Source organism: Mesoplodon densirostris, chromosome 10 (genome assembly GCF_025265405.1).
Source record: "Mesoplodon densirostris isolate mMesDen1 chromosome 10, mMesDen1 primary haplotype, whole genome shotgun sequence".
Classification (NCBI taxonomy): Eukaryota; Metazoa; Chordata; class Mammalia; order Artiodactyla; family Ziphiidae; genus Mesoplodon; species Mesoplodon densirostris.
Window position 1 is genome coordinate 44,038,094 of NC_082670.1, and position 25,098 is coordinate 44,063,191.

At 40.3% G+C, this 25,098-nt stretch overlaps 2 protein-coding genes across 2 annotated transcripts in view; both read right to left on the bottom strand.

The window, feature by feature from the left end:
• LOC132497793 (dystonin-like) overlaps positions 1-25,098 on the bottom strand; it is a 504,834-nt gene that overhangs the window by 152,050 nt on the left and 327,686 nt on the right. Inside the window, 18 exon segments of the mRNA XM_060111281.1 lie at positions 10,019-10,117; positions 10,625-10,732; positions 11,461-11,544; positions 12,391-12,553; positions 13,711-13,904; positions 14,733-14,871; positions 15,792-15,970; positions 16,881-17,038; positions 17,980-18,163; positions 18,634-18,760; positions 18,971-19,125; positions 19,314-19,466; positions 20,069-20,194; positions 21,036-21,131; positions 24,227-24,331; positions 24,421-24,582; positions 24,662-24,739; positions 24,893-25,021. Of these exon segments, the coding sequence (XP_059967264.1) occupies positions 10,019-10,117; positions 10,625-10,732; positions 11,461-11,544; positions 12,391-12,553; positions 13,711-13,904; positions 14,733-14,871; positions 15,792-15,970; positions 16,881-17,038; positions 17,980-18,163; positions 18,634-18,760; positions 18,971-19,125; positions 19,314-19,466; positions 20,069-20,194; positions 21,036-21,131; positions 24,227-24,331; positions 24,421-24,582; positions 24,662-24,739; positions 24,893-25,021 (2,439 nt within the window).
• LOC132497794 (plectin-like) lies at positions 594-6,992 on the bottom strand. Its single transcript, XM_060111282.1, has 3 exons — positions 6,839-6,992; positions 3,490-6,144; positions 594-2,928 (listed from the first exon to the last, which is right to left on the bottom strand). Exons 2-3 carry the CDS (start codon positions 6,142-6,144, stop codon positions 1,027-1,029), a joined length of 4,557 nt encoding a protein of 1,518 aa, XP_059967265.1. The 5' UTR covers positions 6,839-6,992; the 3' UTR covers positions 594-1,026.

Here is a 25,098-nt window from a genome sequence, read left to right on the forward strand (position 1 = left end):
GCTGCCTTTGCATTAGCATTACAATCATAATTGTAGTGACAGAAAAGTATCAGACAATGGAAAGCTGAAAGCATAAAGTCTACACAAAACAAAAAATACATAGAACAAAGAAAAACCTTCCCTCTCCTCCAACACATAACCCATTCATAATGCTGCTTTTAATTACAAAGTCATAACTAGAAATGGGAGATGGTGGTAAAATATAATATGTAAAGAAGATTACAACATACGGAAACACTAAAAATGTTCATTTTTCAAGGCAATCTGAAACACTACAGCCTCACGGATGTGAGAACAAGTTTACATTTTCCTCTGTGATTCCACGGTTCTTTTTTAAGTGCTCTTTCAGTGAGTGTAATGAATCATTTAACAAATGGGAACCCTGACACCAGGCTGGATCCAGGCAGTGATGCAGAGTTCTGAAGAAAGGATGCTGTAAACTCGCTGGAAATCCTCAAGCTTATCCCATATTCCAGGTAAAATACTTTTATTTTAGTTTGGGTAGGAGTCAAAAAACGAATCTCAAAGCTAAATGGAACCATTATAGACAGCAGTAAATCTTTTTTTATTTTCCATTTTAAAAGTATTCTCTCTCGGGCAGAATGGAGTCTAAAATCCAAGCCTCCTGACGTTTAGTCTAAAGGAGTGATGCAAATTCTTCCCGATCAGGAGACAGCAAACTTTATTCTGGAAAGGACCAGAGAGCAAATATTTTAGGCTTTGTGAGCCATATGGTTACTGTTAGAACTACTCATCTCTGTCCTTGTACCCAAAAATAGCCAAAGACAATATGTACACAACAATGTGTCTGCATTCCAATAAAACTTTACCTAAAAAAATTTAAAAATTTTAAAAATTAAAAGTATTCTCTCTTCTGAGCAGTCAGGTGTTTCCAGCCCTCAAGAAATTAACAGTGCTTCAGGCATGTCACACAATTACTAGGCCGTGGATCTCATACCATCAAGCCGTGGACAAAGCAGACGAACTAGACAGCATCACCCCTGACTCTGGTTCTATAAACAGATCCTATTGTGAAGAATAGTAGAGGCTGGAAATCCCTGTCATCAAGGGCTCAGATGCTTCTAGGAGCTTAAGTCCTGTGTGGAAATCAAAATCAGCTTTTTCTAAGGCTTCTTTATATGTCAACTTTCTTTTCGTTTGAGGACAGAGGATGTTTCTGACATAGGACTTTTGATCTTTGAGCTTTGTAGCAATGAAGACATCTATAATCCCTACTTGGAGGGCTTCTTCAATCGACAAGCGGGACTGGGCCTGGGGCTCAATCAGCCCCCCTGTCAAGTACTGAAATTCCAGACAGCGGATTCCCATGTCCTTACTTATGATATTTGCACTCACAGCTTCCACCACTGACATCACTTTGTTACTGATAGGGTGACTGATCCCCGTGACGACTAACTCACACTGCCGCAGCTGCTGCGCAAACCCCTCGTCCACCAGGCCTCTGTGCAAGGCCTCGGCCACCCGGTACCTCTTGCCGGTCAGAGGGTCAATGATGCCCCCGGTACTGACTTGGGCTTCAAGGCATCGGAGGGCAGTGATCCGATCAACCAGATTCCGACGTGTGGCCTTCAGCACAGAGATCCTCTCCCCACTGAAAGTCAGCCAGTACCCCGCCACTGGACTGTGCAAGTCCTTCTTGGGGACTAACCTGCTCAGCAAGGAATCAGCGAGTTCTGTGAGTGTGAGGAAGCCTTCCTGATACTTTTTGATGGAGGCTTTGTCAATGGTTCCCTGCTCTATGGCCTCACTGATACTGAACTGTAATCCTGTCTTAGTATCGGTCAGCATATGACAGGGATGCCCATAGGACTCAAAAAACGTGGCTTCCTTCCACTGATACTGCTGCCCCGATAGCTCAAGGTAGGTACTTTTCTCAATCAGGTTTCTCTGGAAAGCCTCGTAGGCAGTCAGTTCTGCTCCTGTCTTAGTACTGACGACAGCAATCCTGTGAGTTTTCGCTACATTGAGATTGGAAATGTTCCTCTCCCCAAATGGTAACAGAAAGCACTGCCCGTCGACGTCAAAGACACACATGCGCAGTAATTCTGAGTAATACAGCGTTCGCTTGTTATTGGGATTGGGAAAGGCTCTGGTGTTGCTGGATGGCTCATGTAGAAACTGCAGGATGGCATTGTTTAGCAGCCCCTGCTGCAGGGCAACTTCTGGAGGAACCCGAATGCCCCTCACGGGGTCGATGACACCCCCACTGGCAATCTGCACCTCCAACATATGTTTGCCCCTTTGCCTGTCAAGCATTCTATTTTCCATGGCTTGAAACACTGACAGTGTCTTAGAAGAACATGGATACCCCAGGGCCGCCTTCTCTGCCTCAAGGAGCCTGATTTTGTATTCGGGGTCAACCGCACCTTTAAGGACTGCATCCTCAACAGAATAGGTCTGCCCTGAAAGGGGGTCAATTATGAAACCCGTGGCCGCCTGAGCTTCTAAAAATGCTAAAGCCATCATCTTATCGATGATGATTTTCTTGGCAGCTGAGGAAAATGAAATCTTTTCTGTTGTGGATTCTAGGTAAAGCCCTGCGATGGAGGTGGCTTTCGTCAAAAACTTGCTCAGAGTTTTCTGGACTTCTTCAACGGTCTTAAGGCCAAGTCGCAGCTGCTCAACTGTTTTCATGTCCAGAAGCTTAACTTCGACCAACTGCCTGGCCGTCACAGTGTGCCGGAGCCCTTGGAATTGAAAATCATCATCCCTGACCGAGCATGCATGATCACCACCAAAGTTCTGAAAGGTCTCTGGTTCTGAGCCCTTCTTAAGAAAATCTCTTTTGAGTCCACCCAGTGCCCTGCACCCTTCAAGCAGCCATTCATCAGCACTGGGGACTGGGCTCTTTTCTTGCTTTAATGCCGTGACTTCTGTGTGCATAGCATACTGCTTGTTCTTAGCTATCTGTAACGGGAATTTATAAGACGTTAAAAGTCATCTAAAGAACATTGTCATGTTACCCACTCTTAATCCAAATATAATTCCTAGAATAACAAAGATGAGATAAGAGAAAAACACTTTCAAGCCCAAGAGGGTTCAGGAACAAGAAATATTATTTTGACAGTCTGAAGTTTAAACTTTAGATGACAATTAAGGTATTAAAATGCTATGTCTAAAAAAGACAGGAGATAAAATCTGTCCACAAAACGTGTTAGAAATTAAAGTTAACTGCTTGGTCTTTCTAGTTTTTTTTTTAGGGTCAAATTTTTCGGAATAGAATCCCACAGATATGACAGGATAGCCATGACCTCTGTGTTTTTCATCTCAAACATTTAAAAATTGAAGACTGTAGTTTGTAGTAATGATTCAAGTAAATCACTAGAAAATCATAGCATGATTTTCTATCGGACTGCAAAGAGCCACTCACATTCAACACGGTTAAAAAATGTAGCCTAGCAGAGAAAGGAAATAAGAGCGGAAACTTGACAGAGGGTAGCTGACAAGGTTCCAGAATCCAGGGTATACCTCTAAGGGCGCCAGAAGCGTCACCAGGTCTATTTCACACTTGTCATCTTGACACCTGACAGCGGGTCTGGAATTGTACAGACCTTGATTTCTTAGCTTCTCGATTTCTGACGGTCTTGCAACAGGGTTCATCTCATCAAAAGTTATCTGTAACTCAGTGCTTGTTTGAGAAAAGTATTCAGAGTAACACTGCTGACTTTTCTCTTTCTCAACCGGAGCCCCTGACGGCCCACCCTGGCCCTCCTTCTGCATCTGTTCAGCACCCCGATGTTGCCATCTTTCCTCCGAAGGCTGTGGTTCCTGAGTCCACCTCTGTAGAGGGGACCTGGCCGTGGGGGGAGAGGAGGAGAAGTCCCCTGGGCGCTGATACTCCTTCACTGCCATCTCAAGATGTGGCTTGAAGGCTGGGTTCTTTTTCTGGATTTCACACTGGAGCACCACTAACTGATGCTCCTGTTCTTTTATCTGCTGATCCATCTTCTGCTTCAGGTTTTCCACCTCCCGTTTCTGGGCGACCAGCTCATCTGTGAGCTTCCAACATTTCTGGTAGTGATGTGCCTCCCCATCCTGCCCTCGGTGCATCTGCTCATGATATTGCTGGAGCTGCCTCTCAAGTTCTCGGATATTTGTTTCACAGAGCCTCGCGTTCTCTTGCGCCCTGAAGTTTTCCCGCTGGAGAGACGCAAAGTCGAGCTGGATGCCCGAAATATCATGTTCTGTGATAACTTTGGAGTCCATCAATTTTTCCATCTTTTTCCGAAACTCCTCTGCAGAACGTTTGAATTTCTCAGATTCCTCCTGAAACAGAACCATCTTCCTGTGGGTCACCTGCTCCTCTAGGATCTTTAAGTGCAGTTCGTCTTGCACCTTTTTCAATCTGTCATTCAGGTCCTGCACCTGTGCCCACTGCATCTGCACTGTCTGCTCCCCAAGGCGTTTCTCCTCTTTGGATGCACTTAGCTCAGCACTCAGACTCTGCACCTCCTTCTCCGTGTTCTGGATGATGAGGTCCTGCTGGTCGCACTTCTGCTTAAATTCACTTACTAAATGTTGACTTTGGGCCAGGTCTTCTTCCAGGCATTTGATCCTCCTCTGGAAATCCTGTTCCGTTTTCGTCTGTTTGTGCAAGTGTTTGTTTGTGGCACAAAGCTGGTCTTTAAAACCATCCGCCTGGATTTTCAGTGCTTCACATCTTTGCTGGATGGCTTGTTTCTCTAAGACCACATTTGCAGATTCTGCCTGAATTCTCTCCATCATTAACTTGGTTTCGTTATTCTGCCCGGTGAGCTCATCCACTTTGTGCTTTAGTGTGTCTGCACAGTCATTACTTCTCTCCAATTCCTCTTTAAGCTTTTGGATTTTCTCGTTATTCTCCTTTTCGGCTTGAATATTTTGAAGCAACTGTGCGTGGCTTTTCTCAAATTGTTCTTTCAGGTGATCTGACTTTCTCTGGCAGGATCGTGCTCTTTCGCCAGAGAAGTCCTTGTCATCCTGCAAAGAAGTAACTTGTGAATTTAAATGCTGGATGCTCCTCTTGGTGACGGCCTGTGTCCTGGTGATCCTGTCCACCTCCCTCTGCAGCTTCCCTTTCTCCTGATGCAGAGATTCCAGTTCTAGCTCATAGTTGTGCTTTATCCTCTTAAGGTCACTGGCCTCCTGCCTGACCTCTTCTGCCTTCCCTGTGGTCTGGCTCAGCTGCCTGCCCAGCTCCCGGAGCTGCTGAGAGAACCCCTCCTCCGCCTCGTCCTTCCTTTGCAACTCCAGCTTGAGGCATCTCAATGCATTGCTGGTTTCACCCAGTTTTTCTTTGAGCAAGTGAGCCTTCTCCTCCGATGAAGTTTTCTTGAGCTGCAGGGCACTGAGTTCAGACTTCAGCTCCCTCATGTCCTTCTCTGCCTTTCTATTGGCCACTGTCAGCTCACCCACCTGCTGCTTCAGTTCCTCAGCCTGGGTGCTCGTACAAGCTGGCAGTGTGTTTTCTTTGTACGAACACTGCATCTCGGTTAGTTTTCTTCTGGCTTCCGATTCAATTTTCTGCTTTTCCTTCAGCTGTTTCTCCACCACCTGTTTCTGGAACATGAGGTCTTTCTCCATCTGCTCGACCAGCTTCAGGAGCTCCTCTTCGTGGTCCTTCTTTCTCCTTAGTTCCTCCATCAGCTTATCTTTCTGCTGCTCCACCTCGTGGAGGCTGGAGTCTTTCCTCTTCAGATGGTTCTCCAGGGCCCTCCTGGTGGTGGTGTGCTCCTCCAGCTGTTTCCGGAAGCCACGCAGGTTCCTCTCCAAGGCCTCCCTCTGGGCCTCGGCCTCGGCCGTGAGCCTCCGCACGTGCTCCAGCTCGCGCTGCGCCGCCTCCTTCTCCCCCTCGACGGCCTCCAGCTCCCGGCGGTACCTCTGGGCCTCGCCCTCTGCCCGCATCTTCTGCAGGCTGATGTCCGCTGCATCCCTCTGCTGCTTCCTCAGCTCATTCTCCGCTGCCTCCCTGACCTTTGGAAGCTCCTCCTCAACCCGGGACTTCTGCTTCTCAAGCTCAGCCAGCATCCTCTCCAGCTCTGTTATCTTCCCCGTGAGTTTGCGATTCTCCAGCATCGTCGCCTCCTGCCGCTGGAGCAGATCTGAATACACCCCGTGCTCAGAAGCCTCCTGACACCTTTTCATCTATGAGAGACGTTCAGAAGGGTCAAACCTGTTCAACTCCAATCTGTCTTCAAGAATCTGAAGCCATGCTCGTGAAAGGACTTACACAGACCAGTGAAACCAAAGGCAGAACAAACCCCACCACCAACACCACCACCATCTGCAGAGAAGAAGCTTCAGAAAGTCAGTAGTCGCAGAAGACGAAAAACCCTGCATGTCAGGTTTTTCTAAATCAAGGCATCTTTTCTTTTCTTTCTTTTTTTTTTTTTTTCTTTTTGGGTCTCTTAGGAATAATTCTGCTTTTAAAATTAGCTAGCTCAGAATTTTACATCAAGAAGGAACCTTAGGGGCTTCCCTGGTGGCACAGTGGTTGGGAGTCCGCCTGCCAATGTAGGGGGCACGGGTTCGTGTCCCGGTCCCGGTCCGGGAAGATCCCACGTGCCGTGGAGCAGCTAGGCCCGTGAGCCATGGCCGACATGCCGTGGAGCGGCTAGGCCCGTGAGCCATGGCCGACATGCCATGGAGCAGCTAGGCCCGTGAGCCATGGCCGCTGAGCCTGTGTGTCCGGAGCCTGTGCTCCGCAACGGGAGAGGCCACAACAGTGAGAGGCCCGCGTACCGCAAAAAAAAAAAAAAAGAAGGAACCTTACAGTATGACCCTCACCCCAGATGAGGACACTGAGGTCTAGGAAGGTTAAATAATTTTGAAAACTCACACAACAGGCAAGTGACAAAGTAGGAACCAAAATTCTCACAACAGTCCTCTTTCTGCTTTCACACACAACTCAGTCCTATGGGCTAAGAAGAAACATACAATGTGTAGGAATTGAATGACATTAGAGAATTTAGTTTTCATTTTCTAGCCCAATGGAAATTTGAAATGATATTTACATTCTCCTGTCTTACAGTGAAAGAAGCAAGATACAGAACTTTGGAACAGAGAGCCAATTGAGGAAATAATACTTAACATAAGGAAGGAGGAAAACTATATACAAACCTGTAATTTCTACAATCAAATGCCTCACTAATTTATATTTGCCCTACTACGATACTTACAAAAGTCAGAATTGCTAATGCAAAGGCACCTATAGGCCCTGGTGGCTTTAGAAAAGATGTGCTTCATATACTCAATGATTTTGTTGTTGTCCTTAATGACATGGCTCATATGAATCCACCTTGACAAGAACCTTCAGTTACTCCATAAACATAAAGATATTTGTTAAATATAAATGCTTGTAAAAGTGTACTTAGGGATTCAGATCCAATTAGGAAAATGTCTTTACTCTACTGACTACAGAATCAATCTCAGCTGGGAGAAATACACGACTACAGAACATGATCAGGGCTAGTTTATAATCACAATTTAATTTCTCTTTATTAATACCATAAGGTTTTTAGTGTCATATCATCAGCTCAAAATCATCATAGTTAGAAATAATTTAGACAAAAGGAGGGAAATTATTCTAAATAGCAGATTTTATTTTCATTGAAAAGCCCTGGTGCATCTCAAGAATTTAGTTTGTATTATAGACCATGCATCTTATTTTTCTTCCTCTCATTTCTTCATCCCCAATAATTTTGATGAGAATTTTAGATGTTTCCTTTGCTAACCTAAATATGATTTTTAATAAGAATTCATATGAAAACAAATCTCATCACAGTCTGCAATATTTAGTGTTCTATTTTCTTTATTTTCTTATCAGGGTCAACTCTCAGTGATACTGAAGCATTTTATCTGCTTACACATTAGGTGTTCAACATGTTTTCAGCAGACGATTTCTAAAAGGGTCTTTCTCAATTCCTCATCAAACTCTGTTTAAAACTTAGCTGTTGCTCAGAAGTTTTAAGTCCCTCCCTTTTTTTCTTGGTCATGCTCTAAGGTTTAAAAAAATGAAAATTCTCTCAGAAAAAAATGTTTGTTGTCAAAATCTCAGTGTTTTGGAGTCATTTTAGTGACTGATAATAATCTCATGTTGCCTGGATAACTCTGAATTTTTTTAGCAAATATTAGAAAAATTACTAGAAACAATTTAGTCCTATTGCTGATTTGCTTTCTTGTATATCTCAAACTTATTCAAATAAAAATAACTTCAAGCTTTATCTAAATGTTCCCCAAGGAGACATGCTGTTCTTTAACTTCAGCAATTAACATCTAATATATTTTGCGATCAACAAAGACTAGAGAAATATCTTTATCCATCTATCTATTACAGACACTCTACTAATATTTCTGTAACTAATTTGGTATTATCTTTGAAATTAACTTGAATCCCTCTTTGATTTCATGTTTATCATGGAAAATTCTGCTCTCTGACCAAGATCTCTCATGTGAGTCTTTATAGACCCAGTTTCAGAAACACTACTCTTTGGAATCTGAAAACTGAGCTATGTATCTTTTATAAGATATTCCATTATTAATATCCGTAAGTGGTGAATTTTTAACAAGGAATTTTAAAATCTATTTTAAATTATAATAATCTTTGCATGGTCTTCCATAAGCTACATTGTTTTGACTTTAAATTCAACATAATCTTTTATATTTCAAAGGATGACAAGCATAATTTTGGATATATTTCAGGCTTTTTGAAATATCTTTTGGTTCTATCAACTTCTACTATTCTACTTCATCAGATACATTGAGCAAATTGGCTCATATATGTGCAGACATACATTGTAAGAAAGGGAAGGGCTTAAATTATTTATATTACATTTAACTACAAAATACACAATTTAAAAGATCTGTATACCATTTAAAATGGAATCATATCTCTTAAAAATTAAGAATTAATTCTCTTAAGAATTAAGATGAGAAGTGTATGCCAGTTATTTGAATGTGAAAATATTCTGGTTCTCCTTTCTAAACCCAAAGGAAGTTAGTTATAAAGAGTTGCAAGTAGCCATGTTAGTGATTTAGTTGCCGAAAACTATTAACTCTGAACAGACAAAAGTAGTTTACCAAAGCAGTCATAATTTTAGAAACTAAGAAAGCAACATCTATTAGACATTTACTACCATTTTGGTTCTCTCATTACATGAATGGAGTTACACTAAGTACAGTCACCTACAGAATTTCAACAACGGTCTAATTTAAATGGCTAATGCCCCACAATTTACTTACTACAGCATTTGGTTTACTATTTTTATCTGTTCTGAGGTTAGGAACAGAAAGCATATCAAGATAATAGAGCAGAGCATACTTTCAAAATTAGATACAATAGCCTTTTATGAAAATATATCCATAAGTAACTCCTTATTCCTTCTGTTTCTGAATATATTTTAAATGCATAATCAAAGGCACTGAAGTTCTCCAAATTAGAATGGTACTTCGTCTTTTTAACATACACCATATCTTTTTGGCAAAGCTAAAAACAAAAACAAAATAAAATCCCCCACAATTCTTAAAAAGTACTACCATTTTGTATAAACACCTGCTACTCCTAACTTAATGGCTTTCATGTTTTAAATCCTTGAAGATATAAATTAATTTAAAGTGCATAAAACAAATGTGTTTATGTAATATTTCTGCAGATATCATAACAGTAGTAACTATACTTCAAAGAACAATACTTCTCAACTGTGAGAAAACTGAAAAACATTCTGCCGAATTGCCAACATTCCATAATTTAAATAGAACCACTTAATGACATTAACGCTCTCATACTAGAGCCCTAGAGTAAAAATAAAAAAAATTTTTTCCAAAAAGCTTGTTCCTTTTTTTTTGTAATGTTTTTCAGTTCGAGAGAATCTTAATAACAAACCAAAAAATCCTATGCCTCTACTGTTTTTCACTGTAATTTTATAATTAATCACTTATACATCAGCTCTCAACCACGTGAGTTTATCATGAAACCGTCTTGTGGCTCCTTTTCAGTAACCTGCCCATGGTTAATGGTTACCTCCTCCTCCTCCAGACGCTTCAATGAGTCCCCAGCAAATTTAATATATTGTGTCATGAGGGTTACCAGAGCCGTATACCGGGTCCTCAGGTCCATGAACTGCAAGTAAGGAAAAATAAAAATAAAAACAGAACCTCCAGTTGCCCTAAAACACTGAGCAATAATTAAAATATTAACTAGTCTATGGAACAGGGAAGTTCACGACTCCCCAGCAGTGATAACCAAGTAGGAACGAGATTACTGCTGTGCAAACCACAGTGATGACAATCCTCCTCTAAATTTAATCATGATACACATTTATTATTCTCTGCAATTCATTCATCTTGAATGAAGATTTTCAAAGGTTTTTTAAAACCCTTAATAAGATGCATTGTTATAGGTAGAGAGCATCTGTTTGGGATGATGGAATGTTCTGGAAATGGACTGTATTCAAGGTTGTACAACATTACGAATGTACTGAATGCCACTGAATTGTATGCTTAAAAATGGCTAAAATGGTGAATTTTCTATTATGGACATTTTACCACAATACAAACGTATAAATGTAAAATTGCTAAAGTGTTGCTTCTCTCTTTTACACCCTCCCCATCTCTGGACGGGTATCACCTCTTGAATGACGAGGTCTGCCGAGCTCTGCATTCTCCGGCGTTTCACTGGAGACTTTTGCTGTGAATCCACCATAGCCCGGTAGGTCATCGTTTGTAATTCGTAGTCCTGTATAAAGGAAATGGTAAGATTAATTAAAGCAAAGCACTAACCCTTCATTCTAGAGTGATTTGATGCAGAGAAAGGGCATCTACTTTCACTGAATAAGTCAAGAAAATATTGCAAAACTACATTTTCAAGAATCAATCCAATCCTGACATGTTTCCAAGGTGGTAATAAAAATCAGAAACGTTTAGGGTGGCCAGGAAAGTTTCTAAGTCTCTTTAGGAGTTCATGGAGACATATAGGGACAGTGTGCCAGTTATTTTCAGCCTCCCTCTCCTTTAGTTAGGAAATGGGACTGCAGATCTGGATGGGTGAAGCTGAGGTGTGGTGGGTGACTTAGAGCACAAGGTAGACGTTCTTCCATGGAATATTCCAGCAATACTTCCATGGAGTACTCCAGCAATACTTGCATGGAACACTCCAGCAAGGAGGGGAGAGGGAAAGCAAAGTGGTAAGAGGTGGATTACAGAGCTACATTTTATTCTGGTGCACATGGGGGTGTGGCCAGGCTGTGCACGTGTGTGACACAGAGAGAGAATGAAAGAACCAGGGGTCATCACGTGACTCACACTTTCATAAAGAATTAACAGATAAGTGACAAAGAGTGAAGATTCTCTGTTTCACTTTTTAACACAGATTGAATGACCTGCAAAGGCTTTAAAAGTGAACCGTAGAAGCACCTCCCTGAGTATCTGAACATGAAATCTGATGCAAGGAACTGGTCTTCTCACCTTCACCGCAGTGGAGTACTGTTCTGCGTATTTCTGACACTCATCCATTTTGCTCTGTTTCATTTCTATTTCAGACACCAGCATCTATAAGCACACACAGGTTAGGAGAAAAAGGACAAGGAACCCTATGCTATCCAACAACTTGAGATCTCAGGCACTAAGAAATATCTACATCACTTAAGACTGCAGCTCTCTACCCCACTGCACTTTTATTTTTAATTGTAGCCTTTATTTATTGATTTATTGATTTATTTGGCTGCACCACATGGCTTGTGGGATCTTAGTTTCCCAACCAGGGATTGAACCTGTGCCCTCAGCAGTGAAAGCACCAAGTCCTAACCACTGGATTGCCAGGGAATTCCCTCTACCCCACTGCACTTAATGTCATCTGCCTCATGGGTAAAGTCCAAGCTTTCAAGATTAAGCCACTATGTGACATCCCCTCATGAGGCTTCCAAAGCAGAAATTACTAAACTCCATGGGAATTATCCACAAGTAGACTTGAAACCCTTAGCCCCCACCTAATCCTGATCTAAAGAGAGCTAGAAATTACTGGCCTCTCAAGATGGAACAAAAATCTCAAAGCATTTAACTCTTGGTCACATGTGGCTGTTTAATTTTCTATGACTCACCATTTTTTTTTTAAATTTAGGATCCCATGAAACTATTGCAGCCAGCAAAGTACCAAAGAGATTTCCATACCTATGATTAAATGATCATTAGAAACTTGAACTGTCCCAACATGAAACTTTCTTAAATCAAAATAAGGGATGGATGTAGGTTTGAGTGCAAATTTTTAACATTTGTGATTTATTCCCTGCCTTCCTTGAAATAGCTGCTGACTTATCGTACTAACAAGAGAAAGGAAGGTCAAGGTCTGAGTGACCAGATGCAGACAGAACCCTAGCACAAGGAACTGTGTTTACACACCTTCTGTTGATTCAATTGTGTGGCTAGGGTTTTACTGTTTTCAGGCTGGTTTTCCTGAATCTTTCTCTGAGTAGTTTCAACTTGCTGGATCCAGTCATCTAAAGGGTGATAGGTATCTCTGTAGTACTTCAGCGACTTCCCAATGCCTTCCAAGTCCCGTAACCTAAGACGTTAACAAAGGAATAGTCACGGTTTCCAAGAGTAACCCATAGGAAGGTGGAAGGTGTAGAAAAAAAGGGAGGGACAAAATATTACTGTCCTAAGATGCACTAAGCACAACGACAGGGGTGTGTCAAGAATTCAAGGCCACAGCATCCCAGGCCCATCTCCAAGGGCACCTACACTGCCTTGGGTTGAATACAAATTCTTTTTCTCCAGGACTTGCGCAATTTATCGGTACTGATTATTCTAGGGACAAGCCCGAGAGACTAAAGCTAAAAAGCAGGAAAACTGGAAAGTTAACCATAATAATTATCAATCAGCAAGTCTTGAAGACCCAAAGTTTGCGGCAATGGCAGTTCACTTCTGAAAAAATGACATGGTAGCAATGAATGGTTCAACGTGGACTCAGAGGGTACTTTCTAGGAGCTGTGATTAAACACCCCAGTTTCTATGATTTTAAAACCACTACATTAAACCTACAGATCATATATTTTAGAGATTAGATACTAAATATTTAAACATAATTTATTTCTCACAAATGGCACTATATAATAAATGCATTTTAGTTGAATTAATAAAAACATAAAAAATGAATGAGAAGGAACACTATTCCATTTCTTTTAAGATGAGCCCCCAAAACCATCCCATTTCTTTTCACTTTTTTATTTCAATCGGTGGGCAAATGATTTTGACTTTCTTGTATCTTTGATTAAAATGAGCATTAGGACATTTCAGTTTCTTTACGCTTCCTGTCTAGTATAGATGCTACATCCGGCCCTAGGAAATGCATGACCCACCCTCCTCTTACTAACTCATGGTTATTTTGATATTATCAGTGGTAATAATTAGAGAACTACGTTGTTTTTTCCTTCAGAAAAGGCAAGTAGATTAACTATATAAATGCCAGAGTACATCAACAGTTGTAATAACACAGAATGGAAAAATAACTTACTTGGAAGTTAAATATCTTACTAAAGGCCACCTTTTAAAAAAGAAATGTAATTGGACAGAGCTCTTGCAATTAACACAATTAACTACATATGGAAATTAACTCTATGGAATGAATTACATATGGAAGTAAAAAGCCTAATACATTTAGACTTTACCCAGAATACAGAGATTAAATCTGAGCTAAAACTGAATGAAAATGGTACTAACCTGTTGTCAATCTGAGCATGAACATTCTGCCACCTCTCAACCAACTGATCTGCTTTTTCTTTGTGCCAGTCAAAGTCAAGGTCACGCTCTTTGTAGGTTTTAAACATCTCATCACTGATGGTCTTTGCTCTCTGTAGCTCATCCTCCAGTGCATGGAAGACCTCTCTCTTTTCATCCACTTCAGATCTCCATTGCTAAAATACATCAATTTATAAAGTTACAAAAACGTATCAACCGCTCATTGTGTAAACATATTATTCACCTAATTTTAATATTCATTTACAAATGACTGCTATAAAATCAGAAAATGGAAAGAATATCTTTCATATACAAAATATTACATTAGCTTGAACCTTATAAAATTGCCAATATTTGACTGTACTTTGACCTAAAAAAACCAACAGTTTTATAGAGTTCAGTCTAACAAAATTTGCATATCAGTAAAATAAAATATATTTCATAAGCAAGTCTGCTACCTCGTTAAGTCTTTTTCATTGTTTGTTTTTAAAATATCTACTGATCTCATTGTTTAAAAATGAACACATGCATTAAAAAATCACTGAGAAAACTTTTCACAATTGTTTTACAATATCTTTACTCAGGGCTTTATAAATGGAAGAAGAGAAACAGACGAGTATAACTATCAGCCTTTTTCCTTCTTAGATTAACTACTCTACTCACCTCTTTGATTTCTTAAAATAACTGCCTCTTTCCACAAGAGAATCTATTACCAAAAATTTACTTTTTAGCTTCAACTCCTCTTGCTGCCAATATGAACGGACTATAAAAACCTACCGTCAAAAAGATCCAAACTTCAAATGAAAAGAACTCACCTCAAACTAAAAATGAATGAACACACTTATTTACAGTAAGCCATGGTACTACAGAGATAGGACATGGAATGGACAGAAATGTATTCAAGTTCAGATATTTAATGCTTGAGGTCTGAAGACCTGGGCCAAGTGCTAGAGAAATACTTTAAAAGGATAATCTTAAAAAATAGCCAGCAGTGAAACGCATACCTTTAAAGTACTCATTAGATTCTCAATGTTATTCTTGTCAGCTGTAACTGCTTCCTCTTCACACAGTTTAGTTTCATAGAATTTTACAAGGGCTTCTGCAGCATGAGTGTTTTTTAACACCAAGTTGACAACTTTCAACCTGAAAAAGAGAATTAAACAACACCCCCTTTTGGTAAGCATTTATTTTCCCGCAATACAGTCCCAAAGCACCATGAGGGTGCATGATGCAGCATGTTCTTCATCCCGAGACACTGACACTTTTATTACAAGATTAATATCCCACTAAGTAAGTCAGACAGAGAAAGACAAATGCCATAGGATATCACCTATATGTGGCATCTAAAGCATGACTCAAATGAACTTACCTATGCAACAGAACCAGACTCACAAACACAGAGATCAGACTTGTGGTTGCCAAGGGGGAGGGGGTTAGGGGAGGGATGGAGTGGGAGTTTGGGGTTAGCAGATGCAAACTGTTATATAGTGAATGGATAAAGAACAAGGTCCAATGCAGAGCACAGGGAACTACATTCAATATCCTGGGATAAACCACAATGGAAAAGAATATGAAAAAGAATGTATATACGTGTATAACTGAATCACTTTGCTGTAGCAGTGACTCGGCAGTAAATAACACAACACTGTACATCAACTATACTTCAATAAAATTTTTAAAAAAGGATTAACATCCCACTAACTGTCTTCTAACAGAACCCATGCCCTGCCCCCACAGTGGTCTTCAGCAGGAGATTCCAACAGCAGAGGGGCTTCTTTCAAACCTAATTTAGACCAAGCCTGGTAGGAAAGTCCTATAGGCTACAAAAGCTGAGCTACCAAAACTATAGGCAACATGTGGGAAGATCATTAATGCTCTAGTCTCTGAAGCTCACATTCCCTTTCAGCATGAAGATGCATCATAAGTCCACAGAAATATTTAATATATTTGTTATTAAGAAAAAAATTTTGTATTCTTAAAAATGAACATTTTTGGCTAAACAGCCTATATATATAAGTGGCACTTTTATGAAGCCAGTTTAGATGATTTCTATTAAGGCATACTTCTCTATGTAGGTGGAGGACATGGAATAGACGTGGTTCATGCTCTGGACGACCACGCTGAGCTCAGATCGCAAGGTGGGAGCCGTGGAAGAGGCGGCTGCTTGACTGAAAAAGTCGTCGCATTTACTCGTGATTGTGGCCAAATCGCCTTTAAGTCGCTCCAGCTCTTTCTTTAGTTTCTACACAACAGAGAACAAACATAAGGATTAGGCTATCACTCCAGATGGTGTCTCTTTCTTCAAACACTTTAAAAATACACATTTCCCATTATGACCCTTGACTTAAACATGTACGTATTCTTTTTTCTTAATTGAAGTGTAGTTGATTTACAATGTTGTGTTAATTTCTGCTGTACAGCCAAGTGATTCAGTTAAACACATACATACATTTTGTTCATATTCTTTTCCATCATGGTTTATCACAGGATATTGAAAATAGTTCCCTGTGCTATACAGTAGGACCTTGTTGTTTGTCCATTCTATATATAACAGTTTGCATCTGCTAATCCCAAACTCCCAGTACTTCCCTCCCCCACCCCCCTTCCCTTTGGCAACCACAAGTCTGACCTCTATGTCTGTGAGTCTGGTTCTGTTTTGTAGATACGTTCATTTGTGTCATATTTTAGATTCCACATATAAGTGATAACATACGGTATTTGTCTTTTTCTGATTTACTTCACTTAGTATGATCATCTCTAGTTGCAAAACATTTACATACTCTTTACTTTTTCTTTATCAAAGAAATGAAGCCAAAGCAGTCAAGTTTCATAATCAATCATTCCCTCACTGTCCATCTCCTCGGGCCCAAACATCTAATTCAGTGCTTGTGCATAGAGCAGGTGAGAAACTGTGAGAAGCCCTCGCAGCCTCCACATAAATGGGTGAGAAAGTACATGTTCCTGTGTTTACCCAAGTGAGAGACAGAACTGAATTACAGAATCCTAGTCTGCCATCAGCGTTAAGTCCGTAGGCAGACCTCACCAAGTGACCCCTGGCAAAGGGAGCATGTGAGAGGTCGCAGAGTCGACAGTAAAGGTCATTAAGACAGTAATCTGTGCTAATCTTGTCCCCACGCGCTTCTCAGCCTCACCTCCTGCTCTGAGATTCTGAACACACTTTCGTGAAGGTCATCTCTCTCCAGGGGAGTGCGGATCTGTCTGATGAGACGGTCTTCACAGCTCTCAAGCCGAAGCCTGAGGTTTCGGACTTCAGAGATGTAGAGATTATAAGCTGATTCCTCTTGCTCCTCTGTGAAAATAAATGTAATGTTTAGAAAATACCTCATTTTCTATCTTTTGGATGTTCTCGTCCATGATTTAACATGGCAGTTTTACTACTACTAAAACACAGGTAGTCAAACTGATGTTACCAGTTATCACCACAAATCCACCCAAGGATATAAACCTTGAAATCATGGACATTACAATTTACGAAGATTTAATAAAATTTCCCCAATGCCACTTAAAGTACCAATATCTGATTTATGATATTTCCTTTTTCTAAGGAAAGTAATATATTGCTTTGTTTTGTGTTCACAAAAATGTGAATTATGTTAGTAGCAGATTAGTAATAAAAACTAAATTAAAATCCTTTAAAATGAAAGGTAAAGATTATGTTAATGTTTAAAAAATTTTTAAATAGAGTATCACTACTAAGTATTTTTGGTCTCTAAGTTATATCAAGTGTTTGGAATAAAATTTATATTTAACAAAAGTTAACAAGATAAAATCTTTTCCTTCAACCCCTGTATAAAATTCAGGTTTGGTTATAGGAAATCTCTGCCCTTTGCTCTCAGTTTTGCTGTGAATCTAAAACTGCTCTAAGAAAAAGTCTTTAAAAAAATCCAAGTTTGGTATACGGAAAAATAATTGAAACTTTTCTGAAACTAAAAGATCATCATTCTGAACATTACACTGCAAAATAGTGAAAATGTTTAAAAGTAGATACACTAAGAATTCATTGTCATATGACTTGGTTGACATCTTTTTATTAATTCATCATTTGGAAATAACTGAATCCCTTCTTGAATCTTCCTACCTCAAACATGCATTTAATGTTCCAATAATTGTTTCTACCTATTACAGGTGGAGTGACAAAATATACCTAAGATTGAGATTCCCATTGATAGCAGAAAATAGCCTGGACTAAAAACCCATGGGGAAAAAAAGGCAAGGATTCCCATGCTTTACCTCTTTCTGCCGATTTAAGAAGTTCTTGATAATACTGCTTACACACATTAACCTCCTTTTCCAGTTGTGTTATATCTGAACCTGAAAATATCTGGGATTCCTGGCTATCTTCGAGAAAATCTTCAAAACGAGACTGTAGATTACTCAGAACTTGCTGATGTTCACCAGGTAACATTGTCTTTATCTAAAGAAGACCAGTGATCCATTATAGAACTAAGAGTAAAATTTCCAAAGGACAGATCTCAAGTGGGTCTCATGGGACATGAGTTTATGTTAATAGTCATAAATAGAAAACCACTGGAAATTAATTTTTTCTTCATTTACAATCTTAGGTTTTAAAAGATGAGAAAAAACAAGACTATAAAATTTAATAAATGAAATCAAACTACACCCATGTCTATATGCCCAAACACTAGACCGTGTCTCCCAATGAAAATGTAAGCCCTGAATGAAGTTTGGGATTTCCAGATCCCCCAGTCCTTAGAAAATGCCTCGTATACAGCAGGCATAGGACAGATATTCACTGAATGAATGACTATTATCATGGATCTGCTCAACTCCATCTTACCCCAGAGAAAATACAAAACCCACCCCTCGTGACAAGGGGCCCCAAATCTTTGGACAGATTAGGTGGATGTGTAGATTTATACTCACTGAAGCCACATTGCTAGCTCGAATTCTGTCGATTTCATTGATGAGATAGTGCCAGGAGACCACACTCTTCATGTTTATGTGAGACTCATGCCAAAGGGTCAGGACGTTCTGATACTGCTGCTCGATTCTGAAATATATAAAAGAAAAGTCAGATTCAGCCTTTCCACTCCCTCTGAACACATGCTACAATTTTTCTTTGTGTTTGTGACATATACTAGGTTTCCTAGTTCTAGGTCCTCCTGATCCTATGAGCCTTGTCAAAGCACTGACTGATTGTTTCTTTAACCTTCAGAGAATTCCACAGCCAGGCCTACATCTGGAGCTAGTGCGCACAAACCTGTTTGCAAAGTCGACTGCCTCTTTATTTGGAGGAGGGACACTGAAGCACACAGACGGGACCATGGCTTCGTTCCCAGTGGGGCTGATGACCTTCCACTTAGCACGATGAGAGTTGTTCGCCAAAACACATTCATCATCTTTGAAAATGGTTATCTGGTTTTAAAAGAAGAACAGAATAACAAGATGAGGTCACTGTGGTACTCATCTTTTTCCACATCCAACCTGGGGATGTTTTTTGTATTTCTGAGGTGGAAAACTTTACCACTAATGAGCAATATGACCTCATTTTTAAAATATATGAATAATGCCAGAACCTGGTCTGTTTCTAGGAGTTAAAGTACCTCAATTTGTCTGTAGTCACAGATGGCTTTGATCGGAATAGAAGTTTTGAGTGGACAGTCAGGATTTCTTGGCTTCAGCTGAATGATTGTTTTTGCTCTCCCCATCAGGCTTGCGACTGTGCTTTTATACTGCAAAAGCTCTTCTTTCTCTTCCTAGGGAATACATCAGATGGATTTTTAAAGTAAAAAACGTGTGCACTCTCTTCTTTTAGGGCTTTGCCTAAACGAACTTGACCAGAAGAATCTTCCCTGACCACCAGGTCTAAGCTTTCAATCCCTCCCACCCCCGCTGACACCTCTCTTCCCTTGTTTTGATTGGTTGTTTCTTTCCTCCTTCGCATTTACCACTATCTAACATACTACGTATATTTTACTAATTTATCATGTTTATTGAGCCCCATCCCCAGCATATAAGCAGGATTCTTGTCTGTTTTCTTCACTGTTCTATCCCCAGCACCTAAAATAGTGTCTGGGATACCGAAATGCTAACAAGTATTTATGGAATGAATGACTAAACACAGACATACACAACACAGTGAAAGCATTTTAAAATATTGAGGCAATCACATGAAAAACACTTTTGTTGTATTTGTTACCAAAAAACACTAAAACTGAATGTTTAAATGCTTGATTGAGGCAGAAATATCAAGAGTACCAATGAAACATGAAGTTCTGCACATAGAAAATATAATAAAACACTAATCTAGTCCTCACTATACATCACTGATGAAACTTGCAGGTTTTCCTGTTCATACCATTGATTCCTGAACGAGGTCCTCCAGCTTGTGAATGCTGCTGGACCTGTCACAGCTGTACTTCCGCTGAATGGCGTCTTTCAGATTCCTCAAGTAATCCGTGGCTTCTTTGGCATCATTGAAAAACTAAGGAAAGATGAAAACTGGCAGTTAAAGTGTATGCAATGTCAGCAAAGCCCAGAGTTGTCACATTCGAGTACCAGAGCCCTGTGTGGACACCTCCTACATGGGAACAGAATAAGATCACAAGACAACTTAGCCAAAATCATTCCTTTCATCGAACACCAATTCTTGAACTTGGATGATGATGAATGAATTCTAACTGTCCATCCAAAGTTTATGTCTATAGAGATCAGACTGGTGGCTGCCAAGGGGGAGGGAAGGTGGGGGAGGGATGGATGGATTGCAAGTTTAGGATTAGAAGATGCAAACCGGTATATGTAGGATGGATAAACAACAAGGTCCTACTGTATAGCACAGGAAACTATATCCAATATCCTGTGATAAACCAAAATGGAAAAGAACATGAAAACTAATATATACATATATATATAACAAAGTTTCTCTCTATACTGTGGTTTTGGCTCGAAATTATTTTGACTGAACTTCTATTTCACTTTAGGGTCCAAACAGCTGTTAATCGGGAGTGAAATTCCAAGAATATTTTAAAACTTCTGAAGAACAGAAAGGAAGCTCTCTGTAATGAAACAGTTCCTTAATAAGAGAAGCATGGACAAAATTAAGATTTTCTGACATTTTAAGCGGTTTTTAAAGTATTTCTTCCTTACTAGAATGCTTCCATTTACCCTGAAGAACATATATCCCTATACCCTACAAAGAAAACATTTTGGTTTCTTTCCCCTGAACACTACATACATGCATCTTAACAGTACATCATGGAAATGTTTTCTGTAACTCAGCCAAAATTTCAATACCATCGATTGACATGGTGATTCTGCCTCCATACCTCGAAATAAGCACCGTTCTCCTTTATGTGCTTCTCTACGCACTGGCAGAGCTGCAGGATCCAGCTCCACTGCGTCTGCATCGCCGCTCGGTAGGCCTGACAGGTAAAACATAGCCACTGTTGTCGTCTGGACAGTAAGACACACGACTGACTTCGCAAGCATAAAAGACTCTAGTGTCTATATAGATGATGAGAATTCTTTAACAGAGTAAGACTTGAAGAATCGGGGTAGTCAAATGTCCCTCTAAACTACGAGTTCCCAGTTGTACAAAGCCAGCCCTAAAAGTTTAAATATAAATTTTTCAATCAGTCCAGTCACTTTCTTTCAAATTTTTAGCTTCTTGACATTTTTTTTCTTAAAATATATGGAAAAAGCTAGCTCTGGATGTTTTTCCATGAAAACCTCTTTAATATTAGAAATGGATGCAAGCTATCTCAGCTTTTTAGAAAACCAACCCTCCTCCTGCCAACACTCGCCTATATGGCATCTTCAGATATGTCTCCTTCATGACATTTTCCTTCATCTTTCTTTTTTCTGAATTTTTCTATTACTGGATCATAAAATAACCCTCCTGACAGAAAAATACATGGTCTGTAGTTTTCTCTGTCTTTGCTTCCAAACTAGTCTGGAAGCTCTTGGCAGGGGTGGGGGTTATTTATTTGTTTTGTTTGTTTGTTTGTTTTGGTTTTTTGGGTTTTTTTTTTTTTTTTTTTTTGCAGTACGCAGGCCTCTCACTGTTGTGGCCTCTCCCGTTGCGGAGCACAGGCTCCAGACGCGCAGGCTCAGCGGCCATGGCTCACGGGCCCAGCCGCTCCGCGGCATGTGGGATCTTCCCGGACCAGGGCACGAACCCGTGTCCTCTGCATCGGCAGGCGGACTCTCAACCACTGCACCACCAGGGAAGCCCTATTTGTTTCTTTTTACCGGGACTGTTTGGGGAGGGTGGAAAAGGGCATAAGCAATCCATTATTAGTGTAATTCTGGAATTACATTCAAGATAATACTAGGGGGACTTCCCTGGTGGCACAGTGGTTAAGAATCTGCCTGCCAATGCAGGGGACACGGGTTCGAGCCCTGGTCGGGGAAGATCCCACATGCCGCGGAGCAACTAAGCCTGTGCACCACAACTACGGAGCCTGTGCTCTAGAGCCCACGTGCCACAACTACTGAAGCCCGCGTGCCTGGAGCCCGTGCTCGGCAACAAGAGAAGCCACCGCAATGAGAAGCCCGCACACTGCAACGAAGAGTAGCCCCCACTCACTGCAACTAGAGAAAGCCGATGTGCGGCAACGAAGACCCAACACGGCCAAAAATTTAAAAAAAAAAGAAAAGATAACACTAGGAATTTTTTTTTTTTTTTTTTTTTTTGCTGTACGTGGGCCTCTCACTGCTGTGGCCTCTCCCGTTGCGGAGCACAGGCTCCGGACACACAGGCTCCGCGGCATGTGGGATCTTCCAGGATCGGGGCACGAACCCGTGTCCCCTGCATCGGCAGGCGGACTCTCAACCACTGCGCCACCAGGGAAGTCCCCATAGGAATTTTTATTTCATACGTTTTTACTTGAATTTTTATTTACCACTTGGTGTCTCTTTCCTGAGAGCAAAAATATTGTAGAAAAGACACCTACTTACTAGAAAACATGAAAGAAACACCCTTTCATATTTAAGGTTCAGTTCACTGGCTTCCAGAAGAGGGCGCCCTTGATGCTCTAATGACTGTCTTATGTAAGCCTGTCCTTCCTCCTGGAAAAAACACTCCTGCTGAGCTCTGTCCAGGCAGCTTTCTGGGTGGAATGCACAAGGCAGCACTGGAAATCTGGCAACACATCCGAATCACATTACCTGCTCCCTCCAATTAAGCTACTTGAGTAAACTGGCTATAAAAGACACATCGTGCATGGTCAGATTATTAGTTTCTTTTTCACATAAAATATAAAAGAGTTAATAATTAACTATTATCCATTGCCCACAAGACATTGGATGGGCCCATGGAATCATAAGGACGACTACGGCTTAATTCTATTGTTCCAGACTTTCAGTTAATCAGACTAACAGCTCTACCTGAAAGTAATCAGGTTCACATCCACATTTTCCATTCCCATCAAAATTCTCAACCTACAATTATATTTCCTAACAGCTTTCATCTCTCTACTCCAAAGAATATCTATCCCACTTTTAGTTGATCATCATAGAAAAGTATATCCTGACCCTTCATGATTCTAATTTCCTTTCTCTAGTGCCACCCTACCTTCTGTGTCTTTAACATTCCTATGCAGCATTTCCTGGGGATGAAAACCACGTTTTTATATGAAAGAAGGTCACCTATAATATTCCCAAGACCACCAAGTGAGGCCTAGAATTTTATTTTCTTAATTTTTGTGTCACGAAGACTTATTTCAGGGAACAAAGACTCTCAGATTCCTTTCTTCAACTGCGTGTGTCCCATTGTAAGCATAGCTTCATTCTTCTTCCTCCGGAAATACACCACATCTGTCCACGTTACATGCTTCTCGCCCTCTTACATCACCCCCTGCACATTCAGACAGTCACTAACTCTAACCAGTAGATATCAGGCCCCAAAAGTAAACACACCCCACCCCACCGCCACCCCACGGGCAGCCTGATAAACCCTAGATCAACCCTCCCCTTCTGGGTCTGAAATGTGTGTTATACCCTGAGGACACACCTCACAAAACCAGATCATGAATACAATTAGTAAATTAAACAATAATAACTAGTACTTCTTGAGAACATATTGTGTACCAAGAACTGAACTAAATAGTAAGAGTACATTCTTCTCCTTCTCACACAACTCTATGGGTTAGAAACCATTTCCCCCATTTTAGGTAAGTGAATGGGACTGAGCAAGGTTACGTCCCTGGGGCAGTGTCATATGGTTAGGAAGAAATATCAACCTCAAAGCCTGTCAAGTCAAGGTCCTTCACAGTTACTGTACTACATCTCTTTGGCCATAGAGGTTGACAAAGTACCTTTATTGGAAGTGATGAGTGGGTGACACACTTCAGAACTGAAGGCAAATCAGTATGATCTGTCAGAAACATTCTTTTTGTTTCAGGTTATAATAGAAGTTTGATAGTTTGCATTTTTCAATTTATCAACAATAGAAGAATCTGAAGGGTAATAATCAAATGTCTGTATTCCACTGTGACTATTACACTTTCTGACTTACCTCAATGGTTAATCGGGCTGGGTGATTTTCCAGAAGCAGCTGCTCTGCTATCTCCTGAACTGATTTAATATTTTCTTCCTTTTGATCAAGTTCTCTCATTAATTCCTAATTTAAAGAAACAAGCAAGAAATATGTTAGAAAATGATAAAACCTGAAATGCATTTTTAACATCCAGTTACAGAAGTCATACTCACAGCATGGTAATCTTTTTTCCGGGCTACGTTGGTATTTCTTTCACTCCAGTCATAAGCAACTTCCTCCTCTTCTTTTTCATTCAACCAAATAAGCTCAGTAGTTGCACGAGTTACAAAATTGTGGAGTGTATCAAGGTGCCGTTCCTGATTCCTGGATGTGTTCTTTACAAGGAGAATCATTTTAAGAATCGTGTCTTTGCCACACAGAGGTAAGCGGAACAGAAAGTTAAAAAAAACTTACCAAGAGTTTTGCATACTGATTTTCTAATCGGTGCAACTTTTCTGCATAAGTTAGTTTAAGAGGTGCTGTCATCTGGATCTATAACATGGAATAAAAAGACAGCAAGGTTAGGAATCTTAAGGAATTCTGACTCACAAGCAATGTATCGTTACCCTGTTACAACAGGGTCTTTATAGAAAGAGCAAAACAAGAAGCTGGGATGAAATACATACAGATTTCAAATTCACATACCTCACTGATCTTAGCTTCTTTGAGGCTAGATTCAAATTCTTCAATAGCTTGGTGAACATTTTTATGATTTTCTAAATGGCTTTCAACACTTGGCAAATCTGATCCCCATTCAGTGCGGTCCAGCTGCACCTTTAAATAGAAAGATATAAGGTTTGAAAAAGAAACTGGTAGCAATAAAGCCTGAAATTCAGGTAAAGTAAATACTT